Source organism: Lepidochelys kempii, chromosome 6 (assembly GCF_965140285.1).
Source record: "Lepidochelys kempii isolate rLepKem1 chromosome 6, rLepKem1.hap1, whole genome shotgun sequence".
Classification (NCBI taxonomy): Eukaryota; Metazoa; Chordata; order Testudines; family Cheloniidae; genus Lepidochelys; species Lepidochelys kempii.
In genome coordinates, this window is record NC_136385.1 from 46,012,374 (window position 1) to 46,025,189 (window position 12,816).

At 38.9% G+C, this 12,816-nt stretch overlaps 1 protein-coding gene across 7 annotated transcripts in view; it reads right to left on the reverse strand.

Annotated features, from left to right (window-relative positions):
- Positions 1 to 12,816, reverse strand: part of ANO3 (anoctamin 3) — a 390,571-nt gene that overhangs the window by 69,776 nt on the left and 307,979 nt on the right. For 6 of the 7 annotated variants that reach the window (XM_078853244.1, XM_073347804.2, XM_073347803.2 and 3 more), the window contains 4 exons: positions 12,205 to 12,311; positions 10,078 to 10,133; positions 5,912 to 6,033; positions 4,065 to 4,271 (listed from right to left, as the gene is read on the reverse strand). In XM_078853244.1, the coding sequence (XP_078709370.1) occupies positions 4,065 to 4,271; positions 5,912 to 6,033; positions 10,078 to 10,133; positions 12,205 to 12,311 (492 nt within the window). The remainder of the gene's footprint in view (positions 1 to 4,064; positions 4,272 to 5,911; positions 6,034 to 10,077; positions 10,134 to 12,204; positions 12,312 to 12,816) is intronic. The other variant, XM_078853245.1, reaches the window with a different exon arrangement.

Sequence of the window (12,816 nt, forward strand, 5' to 3'; positions counted from 1 at the left end):
CACAAATTTAATTAACGCATTTTTTTTTTTTAAACAAGCGTCATCAGCATGGAAGCATGTCCTCTGGAATGGTGGCCGAAGCATGAAGGAGCATATGAATGTTTAGCATACCTGGCATGTAAATAGCTTGCAACACCGACTACAAAATTGCCATGTTCCTACTTTCAGGAAACATTGTTAATAAGAAGCAGGCAGCAGTATTTTCCGGAAATGTAAGCAAACTTGTTTGTCTTAGCAATTGGCTGAACAAGAAGTAGGATTGAGTAGACTTACAGGTGCTAAAGTTTTGCACTGTTTTGTTTTTGAGTGCAGTTATTTAATAAAAAAACCCTACATTTGTAAGTTGCACTTTTATGATAAAGAGATTACGCTATGGTACTTGCATGAGGTGAATTGAAAAATGCTGTTTCTTTTATCATTTTTACAATGCAAATATTTGTAATAAAAATAATATAAAGTGATCACTGTATACTTCGTATTCTGTGTTGTAATTGAAATCAATGTTTGAAATTGTAGAAAAACATCCAAAAATATTTAATACATTTCAATTGGTATTCTATTGTATAACAGTGTGATTAAATTTTTTTAATCACGATTAATTTTTTTGAGTTAATCATGTGAATTAACTGCAATAAATCAACAGTCCAAGAAAGAATTTTAAGAGATAGGAGGGCCTTCAATATGTTGCACACTTTAAATCCGCCTCACAACCTGGTCAAGAAAGGGCAACTTTATCATTAAATACATACTACAATAGAAACAAACAAAACAAAAAATATGGGTCGAAATTCTGCAGCTTTGTGCATATTTGGGCCCAAAGTATCTAATTCAGACTGTGTGTCAAAGGTAATTTGATACAGATCCACTGTGTTTTTCTGATATGGCAACATCCATCTCCCAACAGAATCAAGGAACTAGCTGTCACCACTAGAAATCACAGGCTGAGGCTACCATTCGTGGCAGCCCTAATACCAGTACTGAGCCCTGGCAACAAAGAACGGGATTTTTGATGGAATGATCTGCCTTGCCCATCTGCTGTCACAGGGAAATGAAAAGTCCCCTGCTTCAACAAGCTACTCTGCTGATAGCAGTGAGAAAAACATGTTTTAAAACGTGGGCCATATATTAATGTTTGTTGGAGAGATTTATACTGTATAAAAGGTTGGCTTGTTTTTCAATTACCATCTAACTTCAGAACAGAGCAGATTTTGAATTTCAGACTTAAGACAGACATCCATGTATTAAATACATCAACTCTAGCATGTGCTTGAAACTTCATTACTGTACAATCTTCTCTTTATTAATTAGGTATAACACACTGTATGGTGATACACATTTTTTCACCTGTACATCAGTTCTGCAGTGCAAGTAAATGGTACAATGGAGACAAAATGAAAAAGCAAAATGATCAAATTTGCTCCTAAACCACTAGAGGGAGGATTTGTATTTCCCAAGTAGCAGACTTTTACATAACCCTAACAGCTGAATTGACACTACTGAGCAAAGTGCTAATTTGATCACTGAGCAGGGTTTTTAAAAAACAAACAAATGGAAACACTTTGGTGACCATACAGCAGAGAAATTAACAACAAATTGTGTCACTAAATGTCCATAAACAGTTTGTAAATATCGCTTTGGATTTTGCTCATAAAACAGTTTGCACATTCCTGATAAGGGGCATTACTAGAATAAAAAGTCAATCTGGCATCAATTGGTATTGTAACAAATAATCAAATTTTTGAATAGGTTTTGGGGTAATGTGACAATTTGTCAGATTAACATAATGCCCTGGCGCAAAATTAAAATTCCAAATGCTCATTGTTTTCATCCCGATAAAAACATAGTCTTGGAGAAAACAGCTCAGCCAGTATCCTGTGATGTACCTTGTGTTTGTGTAATGTAATGTCTACAGAGTGCAAAACTAAATAATAAATTACTACCACCACCTAGCATTTATACAGCACTTATCCTCTTCAAAGTGTTTTACAAACATTAATTAAATAATCCTAGAACCACAGAATATAAAAATGGAAAAGACCTATGAGGTCATTTACGCCATCTTCCTGGTAATGGAGGATTCTTTGCTGTCTTCACAATCTAGTTTACTAGTATTTTGTTTAATCTTTGCTACCCTACACCAGAATAAGCAGGGACAAATTGTAATGAATGGGCTAGTTTATGTGTGTATCACTGTCTTCTACTGTATAGAATTAGAACTGCTTAATTAAAGATATGTATTCACTACCTGCTGGATCGGCAGGCAGCGATTGATCCAGCAGAGATCGATTCATTACATCTAGTCTAGATGTGATAAATCGACCCCCGAGCTCTCTCCCATCGACTCCTGTGCTCCATCGCCGCGAAAGCAGTCGACTCACAGTGGTGAAGACACCATGGTAAGTCGATCTAAGTATGTCGACTTCAGCTACGTTATTCATGTAGCTGAAGTTGCGTAACTTAGATTGACCCCACCTCCCCAGTGTAGACCAGGGCTAAGTGTCGGACTATCAACAGCTAAAATACTTCAGCTCAAATGCTAGGGGCATGTGCTTTTGGAGCAAGAAGATCCGAGTTCTATTCCTGCTGTCATTGCCATGCTGTGCAGCATAACACTCATGTTCCTAGATGACCTAATTTACTTGTGTCGAGCATTCTGGCACCTGAATGTGGATAGTGTTCATGGTTCCTCTTGCAGACAGTCAGTTTCCTCTTTTGTTTGGATGGGTCTTTCATAAAGCAAGGGAGAATAAGCATTTAAAAATAGGAAAATCTGATTATAAAACTAGAAAAATAAGCAAGAGGACACAGGGGGCAGATGTACCTGAAATTACTTTTAACTCAGTTTTAATGACTCAGTTTCATGTTGTGGGTTTGCCTTTCAAACTTACAACATGGAAAAAACAGTTAAACACCTCATTAATAAAAATACATGGTGTTTGGCTGATATCATAATATCCAATGTTATCTGAAACAGTCAAATCTGAACATTTTGGTTTATACCAGGAAACCTGACAAAGCTTTAATTAAGCACAGCAGGAGAGACAATAAGACTTTGTAAAGTACAGGATAAAGATAACTTCAAGAAAGATAAAGTGCTCCTTGTTCAAAGTCTAAAATGCATTAATTTTCTACAAAATTTTGCTCCATTAAGGTAACAGTCTTAGCATGCAAAGTAGTAGTAACCACAGACTAAGCTTTATGTTCTATTCCCACGGGTTAGCGTTCTGCATTGAGGAGCTAATCACTCCTAATGGAAAGCTTTGGAAAGAAAAGTCTCTCTAGAAATAGTTCTCCTTACAACATATCAGACATTTGCTTTAGCACGATTTCTCTTCACTTATTTCTTAAGTTGATATCATTATCTCCTTCTGGGACAGGCCCACATCAGGGGAAAATCACTTTGAAACTTCAGTGGGTTTCATGTTGCACAGCACTTGACTGTGATTCCCTTACACCAGTATTAAATGAGTACCTCCATTGGCTACAATGGAGTTGGCTCTTAATTTACACCAATGTAGCTGAGAGAAGAATTAGGTTCAGCGTTTCAATAACATCATCCCTTTTGGTGGGAAAGGTTTGCACAGAAGGATGGAGGTTGAAGTTCTGGAACTTCACTGATGCACCCAGATCTATATGCAATCCCATACTCCAGTCCACATGAGACCAAAAGAGAGAATTTTCCTGAGTTCACCTCACTATAGTGAGAACCATTAATGGGTGGTCATTTGCAATTACTTATCTTCAACACAGTATTTGCTGTATTTCCTTGTACACAGAGTTGGAAATGCTGCAAACGCAGCCATAAATTTAGCTACTGTGAATGAAAAATGTCCAGTTTTTGATGTAAATGGTTATAGAGACGGGATGTAGCCGATAATATAATTGAGTCCTCAGTTTGACTATTATGAAATGCTGTAAGTCTAGCAAATGTTTAAAGTTTGATTGAAGAGATGCAACATTTGGTTTAGGTTGTGCCTGGCTGCTACTTACATTTTCAACAATGGAACTCGCAAGAATAACTGTCTTTTGTGGTTTTTAAAATGGGACTTTATTGTGCATCATACCTTACTTGGCTAGAATCCATTGTAAACAATCCATAAAGGAAAACAAACAGCCCGACAAGTGCAGCAGGAATGAGCATTCCAGTGTACCATCCCAGCCAAGCAAAATAAAGACCAATTTTTTCACCAAAATACCGCCTGTGTGAAACAGCAAAAAACAAACAGTTTGTAGTAAATGATCTTGCCCATCTTGACAGCATTTCAGGAATCCTAAAAGGAAATAATTATTACTAAGTTTATTTTCATTTGCTGTCTTTTTAGTAGCACTTGTCCAAAATGCAATTTTATATAATTCTGACATAATACTTTAGTGGCACTAATTGCAGTCTAACCAATACACATATCCCATAAGGAAACAGCTGGAGTGCACTACAATTTTACACTGTTGCAATGATTTAGACGAGTCAGTAACTTCAGCTCTGTTAAAAGTAGGAAGTTATAAAACAGCATATTTGTTAGTATTAAACTCAGAAGAGTTGGACACAGTGTTATGCAAATACTTTTGTGTAACATAATTACAGAACCCAGGCCTGTAGAGCTACCATGCAGCTGATATCTCCAGGCTGTAACCAACTTGCACTACACTTCCCATGACCCACTGTAGAGAAAGACATGGGAAGTTGTGCCTCAAGGGTTTGACAGACAGCAGCTCCATGACTCCTGATTGACTCCCTGCCCTATATAAACCCAAGGTGTGTTCCAGGAAGTGTCTCAGCAACAGTGTGGATCTTCTGTAGCTCCAGTTACTGTTCCTGCTCCTTGCTCTTGAATTCTCAGCTTGATTTGGACTTTGACTCCTGACTTAGGCCATGAGCCATGGTGTGAGCCCTGGCCTGGACCTGCCTACAAACTCTTCTGGTACTCCCAGCCTCAGATATGCCCCTGCTCTGACCCTTGGCCATGACTGCCCATGTTGGGATCCTGACAAAGAAGGTGACAAAGAGCCTGTTCTCACATAGCATGTAGTCCACTATAAAAAAAAAACAACATATGCTGGATTGTCACCAAAATCTACTGTTAGAGCAAAGTGGTAGTACTTGGGGAACATGAGTTCAAGATTCAGCCTTAATTCTTCAAAAATGGGCCAAAAGTTGCCAGAAGAGTGAGATGGCAGTGAATATGGCTAGAAAGTAAGGCATTGAACCTACAATTTGGTTAGGACAGAAGGACCCCTATACCCGTGGTCTTCCTTGGCACTCTGTGGGGACATAAGGGTCCACCCACATGCATCAGATTGCAGGATGAGGACCTGAAACTGATGGTAAGCAGAAATGAAATTGACTTGTCTGTATTCACTGTCCAAGATAAGTGAAATGCAAAAAGCAAACACCAGCATTAATTACAAGGACAAAATTATTTTTTAAAATTCTTTTTGTTTTAATAATCCCAAAATAGGTAAAGGAAATGATACATAGATACATTCCAACATTGATTGTAACTAGATTTTTGTTTTTAACTTAGTCAAGTTATTTCTCTTATAAACCCTCGTCCATTTGGCACTACAATGATTTCAAAAGGTCTCTGGGTGGGGTAGGGGTCTGTTTGTGCCAATCAGATTGCAGAACTATGCCTTAGGCCTCCTCTCTGCAAGTTGTTCCACGAAGAACCCCATTAAAATCGGTAAGACTAAACAAGGATCCACCAACACTGAACAACTAGCAGGACTGAGGCCATGCATTGTAATACCAAGTAGCTAAACTCCATCAATAAAGCAAAGAGACACATTTTTGCTCATTTTTAAAAAAAAAAAATTAAATATAAAATGCCTGTAATTTTCAGCAGAATGGGTAGTCTACCACTGCCTAGCTTTTCACATAATTGAAAAAAGTTGTGTTACATTGTATGAGTACCTGATTAAATCCAGAGGCTGGTATTTGTACCACATCCCCCACCGTGCCCAGCGCTCATATAATAGGTGTCTGTGATTTTGAGCTCCATGTGTTTTGATGGGATGTCTGCTCTTGTGGCTTCCCTGAATCACAGAAAGAAAGAAAAAGATATTTCTGCATCACTGGGAAAGAAAGAGGCATTAAAAAGATGGCATTTGGATTCAAATATAAATAAGGACATTACTTTTTTGATGACACGGATGTATTGGTTCATTTATTACTAATAGTTAAAAAAAAATGCAATCCTGAGTTTATTGTTAAGCCTGATATAGTAGAGGGGGTTACAAACTTCTCTGCAATGACGAATTTCCTCCAGGACAGATTTAAAGACCAGTGCTAAAGTACTCTTTCCTGACTAACTAGATCCCCAGCACTTTCCAGTGGGAGTGCATGGCTTCAGGTCCAGTATTTGTAGGTCCTGGATGTATAGTCATTTGTTTATGTTTTTATATTTTTCAAATGCTTTTAAGTTCCAAAGAGCCACATATGTGGACATATTTTGCATAACTCCAGTGTAATTCCATTGATTTCCAATATGGGGCCCAATTCTTTTCATCTGGCTAACTCCAATAATTTTAATGGAGTTACTTGTGATTTACCAGTGTAAAACGAGAGAATCGGTAATAACTTTTATACAAAGATTATTGCAATAGCGTGAATACGGGGGTTCATTCCATCACACAGGTCCCTTGTCTATCTATGGTATTCCTTTTCATAGATGATGGAAACAAGAAGATCAGAGCTGGTACTATTTTGTCCCCACAAATGGCTCCCTGAGGCATTAAACACAAAATCGATCAGAGAGGAATACAAAGAAACATTTAATTCATTTTTACCCAAACACTTTGATTGGCTTTGTCTGGATTCCATTACAGCTTAACGCACAGCGTTATACTCTAAAATAAAGAGTTATGATGCAGAATTTTCAGGCCCTTCCTAACTGAAGTCACCAATCTTCTGTGGTTCTACATTCATTTTACTCTCACCATAAGGTAGCACTCCAGTTTAAGCCATGTTTTCGTTTAGTAAGGCATACAATTCTAGTGGCCATTCTCTTGCATTTAATGGCATTATGAAGTATGGACTGATTTAGTACACTAGTTTGAAGAGAATATACAGTCCATTAAATGCTCTGAAGCACCCTGGGTTACATTCGTTTTAAAATTTCAAAACCCCAGTCATTGTTACAGTCATTTTCTTGACAATATTCTTCCATTATTTAAAAAGCATCTTTTATTCTCTCTTCTCTGACTCAGCACAGCTTAAGGGCATGACATGACTTACAGCTAGGCCATGGTAGCAGCAAGCTGCACCATATTTTCACCACCACAAAATGTACATGCTGAGAAACACTAGTGTTCCTGCATAGTGTGAACTGTAAAATGTATCTGATAATAACTTCTCAAGTGATATTATTTATGAGCCTGCCACTGGTGGAGGGCCAGCAATGGAAGAGATACATTGTGATGTGGAAAAGATGAGAACTCAATGTATAAGACTGGAAACCAGCTTCCATCCTGCTGTAAAATGTCTTTTATCCCATTTAGCCAAGTGCTTCCTTTCTGGAGAGTGCTACCCTTCACCCACAAGTGAAGTAGCAATGATCCAGCAACTGGCTCAAGGGATTACAGTTCACCATCTCAGAAAGGAGTCCAGTACTGCATGAAATCCACTTCACCGGTTGACTGCTCAAGCCAACCAAATCATAGTTCCATAGGCAGGAGGGGAGGCACAGTTGGCTGCCTTGGTAGGAGGCCCAGGAGGATTGGACTTTATGACTCTTAAAGCCAATTCAGAGATGTCCCTTCAAGGTTAGCAGTCAGTCACAAACATTGTTGAACCTTGTGGAGTTAAAGATTCCTCTCTCTCTCTTTTAAAAGATTTGTCAAGCTTGTTTGAGTTTGTGAACCTTCACTTCCCTGTAATGTAAATGTACAGTTCCCAAACGGTCCTGTAGAGGAGCGGACTCACCCCTGCGGCGCCTCCTGCTGGTCGTCTTTGGGAATTAGCTCACCAGGTGCCAGAGCACCCTCTGCAGACCGGTGATCCATCTTGCCACTGGCCCTCATGTCCCTCCCGGACTCAGTGCCAGTTTGTCTGGGGTGCTGTCCCTCTGGCAGTAACCCCTAAGTCTCAGGGTCTCCCCACCCAGGGCAACCCCCCACCCACTATCCCCACTTCACCTCAGCCTTGGTTACTGTCAGTCCTCACTTAGCCCCCGCTCCCTGGGCAGACTGCAGTGTATCAGCCACTCATCACAGGTGAAGGGTTTTGTGCCGCTGCCTCCCCATGGGCTGCCCCATACAACCCCAGTACCTATTTGTCCTTACTCTAGGCCTGCAGCCTAGGGGGTTTCCAGGCCAGAGCTCCCAGGCCCCTTTGGCCTTCCCCCAGCCCTGCTCCACCTCAGGTACTCTCTCAAGCTCCCCAGCAGCCAGGCCCTTCTTCCTCTAAAGGCAGAGAGAGAGTGTCTACTCCTGGCTGCCCTGGCCTTCTTATACAGGCCAGCTGCAGCCTGATTGGGGCGTGGCCCAGCTGCAGCCACTTCCCCAATCAGCCCAGCTTCTAGCCCACAGCTCCAGCCCTCTCCAGGGCTGTTCTAAGCCCCTCAGGGCAGGAGCCGATGTCTACCCCACTATATGTCCTCATCCCACTTCCAAACTCTGTGCTTAAAGGAAGAGTCAATTAAAAAAAAAAAAAGACAGAAACATAGTAAAGGGTCACATTCTACTCAGTCACGCCCAGGCAATCCCAAAGTCAGTATGGAATCATAGGTGTAACTCAGTATAAAAATTGGCCCATGTGGTTTTCTACCTAAAGAGGAGCCTTTTACCCACCCATCCCTCCAAGCAAGACTGGTATAAATGGGTGCCATAAATAAAGCAGAACTGTGGTGATATTTTTATTAGAATCTCTCTCTTCTCCTTTTTTCACTGTTTTGCCACAGCAAAATATGAACACAATAACACTCACACTGGAGTTGAACTTTTAACTTACTGTATCATAGTGGGATGGAAATTAAAAATAAAAAGTATCTTATCCCTAGTCTTTCATGCAGGTCCTTGTGCTTATCCTTTTATTGCAATTGCAATAAAATAATGGCTCACTAATATGATTTGTTAAAGTAATAATCTGCAATATAACTACAGACAATCATTTACACAATAAAAAGAAGCATATATGTGAGACCATGTGAGAGAGTGTAGTTGTAGAAGTGAGAAAAAGCTTTCACAGTTATGAGGATTTTTTTCTTCCACTGGAACGGTTAGTATTCCCCTAAAGTCAATAAAATCTAGCTGAAGCATTAATAATGAAAATGTGAATGGTATGTCCAGAGTACTGCTCTTTTATGCTCCCCTGAATTAAAGTGTTAATACCAAGAGCAGTTCTTTAACCAACAACCTGGGAAGTTTAAGTCACTTTGAAACACAATGTGGTGTGTAACATCCTCAGGTAAAGCAATCATCTCTCAGAGTCATCACTGTCCATGTTTCAAATAGTCTGATCATGACATGAAACTCAGTGTGAAGTTCTGCCCTTAATTAGAAAGAAGACTTATGACTTATTTCCTTCTTTCAGCCATTTAGGGCCTGATCCAATGCCCTCTGAAATCAATAGGAGTCTTTTCATTGTTTTAAAAGGGCATTATGTCAGATCCTGAATTTATTGATGGGACTATTTTCAAGGTAAAGTTCTATACAACTATACAGAAATTGTTTGCACTGCAAATCAGTTTCCTTGTATCAGTTTCCTTGTATTTGATCCACAGGAAAGCAAATTAGAAAAAATAGAACATTTTTTAACATGCAACAATAATTTGAGCTAATTGAAACAATTTATAATCTCTTTAACAATTCCACAGACAATGTCCATTTAAAAATGTACTTAATACAGGACCATTCTAAATCAGTGGGAGAACATCCAGAAAGTTATTACTGTACATTGGTCTAGATAAAGATCCAACCTAGGCCCATATCAGTGTAAGGAGTGTTATAAATAAAAAGCCTAATCAGAATGCAAAATAAAATAAAAACATCATAAAGCAAATGTACAGCTAAAATAGGATCTCAATGTTAAAATAACTTTTACTTTAAATAGAACACTTAAGGCAAAACTAAACCAGCTACCTCATGTGGTGGAAATGCAGCTTCATATGTTCCATTATTGAGTAATCTATTAATACCTAAGCAGAAGAAAAAAAATGAGTTTCAATATCAATTTTTATACATGCTGTTTCAAGAGCTATTGCATTTCAGCCTATGAATTGAGGAACTGTGACAGTGCTAAATAATTGGGTTACTATTTTTAAAAAGGGAAATAATCAGTCTTGTGCACAAGTAGAATAACTGTTCATTGTCATTAACCATGAAGTTGTGGCTCTTCTTTCTCCCAAAAGATACATGGCTCTTTCTAACTTCAGAGACCTTACTGTGGCTAGTCTCTATACTCTTTTCTTCTATGGTTCTCTAAGACAGCTCTTCAATGAATGAGGCCCTCTCTACGGAATAACCAAAGAACTGCCCTACCACTAAAAAACAGGAAGTTCAGACAACTACTCAGGAACCCTGATGGGGGTACCCAAAGTCAATAGTCTCCCAGACAACCCCAAAGAAATCAGGACTTTCAACAGGTCAGACTGCTGTGCTCTCAAAGACAAACCCTGAATCTGCTACCTTTGATCTTAATGGAGTTTTGCCATCGGTTTCAATGGAAATTTTGGGTCTCAATTGTCCTCTATTCTTCTTGATGATGGTCCATGTTTTTTTAGGTGTGCTGCTGCTTTCCTTCCAGGAAAACTTCTCCAGGCAAATGAAAGCAGCAGCAAACCCACAACCGACCCCATTCACTGCAACCCACATTCATATCAAAGTCATTTAATAGCTAACATTCAAAGGCAGCTGTTTCTATTTTTCCTAAATTTTCAAATTAACAAAAAAAAAGATGGGGGGAATTAAATGCATCCCTCCCATGAAACACAACCCTGTCACTGGGCCAGATACTCTGGTCTGGTATAGCTGCTTTGTGCTGCACTACAGGCATAATTTAGGCTTAAAACTGGTTTCACTGGACCAGGAAGGATGATCACACTCGAAGTGGTCCTCCAAGTGGCATAGAGCCAGCATAGCATAGGTACCCCACCCTTCCCTGCTGCTGGCATAGCAGGGAAAAAGGTGTGTGGTCAGGATGCATTGTGTTACACCCATTTTCAGCCTCCTCTGAGCCTAGTGCATATTAACTCAGAGACTTCACGAACAGCTCAGCAAGGACAAGTACACAGAGCAGCAGCAGGATCAAGTAATGCAAAGGACACCTTTAAATCACATTTGCCCACCCTTCCCAGCAATTTTCCAGTTTGGCTGTAGATTTGAGGTTCTGGCCCACAAGGCTAATGCAATGCTAAGGTTATGCATAGACAAAATGTAAGGAAATACAGAAGCTAAGATTCTCAAAGTGACAAGAATTCATCTAGAATATCTATGGCACCTTCCATTACTAGTTAGGCTATTAAATATATATACAGTACATACAAGGTGGACGAGTTAACGTTATTATAACTTTAGCTCTCTAATATTTGGGGTTTAAATATCATATTCTTGCATTTATATTAATAAGTTTGGCTTTTCTTCAGTGGGTGTTTCGAGGAAATTGAACAAAAGCTTTGGGAAATCTACAATATTTGGTATAAACTACACTTGTTTCCCCACAAGAAGAGTGAATTATAACCTTGCTGTGAACAATAGTACCCTCTGAAATATGAAGCATAAAACATAAATATTAAATTCTTAAAATGCAAAGTAACATATTATAGTGTACTTATACTTTTTGACAGGAACTGTTCTAACAGCTAATCAGGAGTGAAGCTGAACCGCCAGAAGCTTTCATCGTCTATGAGGACTACTACTGTATTAATGAGCTAATACTACTGGTTTGAATTTAACGCATAATACAACATTGCACGTCTACAGACAAATGCTTTCATTGTCTAAACAAGAATATCTATTTATCCATCAAATTTATAAAATATTTTATGAACCCATTAATCAGAAAATATTGTTGATTTTCACTGAATTATTTAACAAATAGCAGCTGGCAATGCTCAATCAGCTCTATTGCTGACTGAATAAGTCATACTATGAATACTGACAATATTTATTTATTTTATTTAATGAATACTTTTTCTTTCTATAGACTAAAGATATTAGTACTCATCTTGAGACCCAATTCATGTTTTTTCTAAGTATCAGAATTCTTACCCATTTTTGATTTGCCATCTTCATACTTCGTTCTCTGTAGCATGTGGTGCACTATCCTACTTCTTGTGGAGTTGCTGAAGAAGCTGTCTTTGTTGTTTATTGTAAAGCTGTTAAAATGATTGATGCCTTTTCATATTCAAAGTAATCCACAGCTTTCGAAGCACAACTATTCAACAGTTTCTTTTTACGATACAGTACATATATAATAGTAATTCACAGTTATTACATAAGATACAGTGATTTACATCTTCAAAGAGTCCTTTCAACTCCCTGGAGAAATAGCATGCATTGTCCCCATTGTACTGATGGGAGAATGGTCACAGAGGTTAAGACAAAAATTTTCATTAAGTGGCCAGTGATTTGGGATGCCTCAGTTTTTGGGTGTCCAACTAGAAATACGTCAGGCCTGATTTTCAGAAATACTGAGTTTTCTCAAATCCAGCTGAAGTCAATGGGAATTACAGATGTTCAGCACAATCCAGGGTCATAAAATTGCTGGAAAGGCAGCTTACCTAAGGGATGGTATAAGTACACTTGATCCAGCCCCACCATGGTGGGGATGGACTTTGACCTCTTGTGGTCCCTTCCATCCCTACATTTCTGTGACTCTGT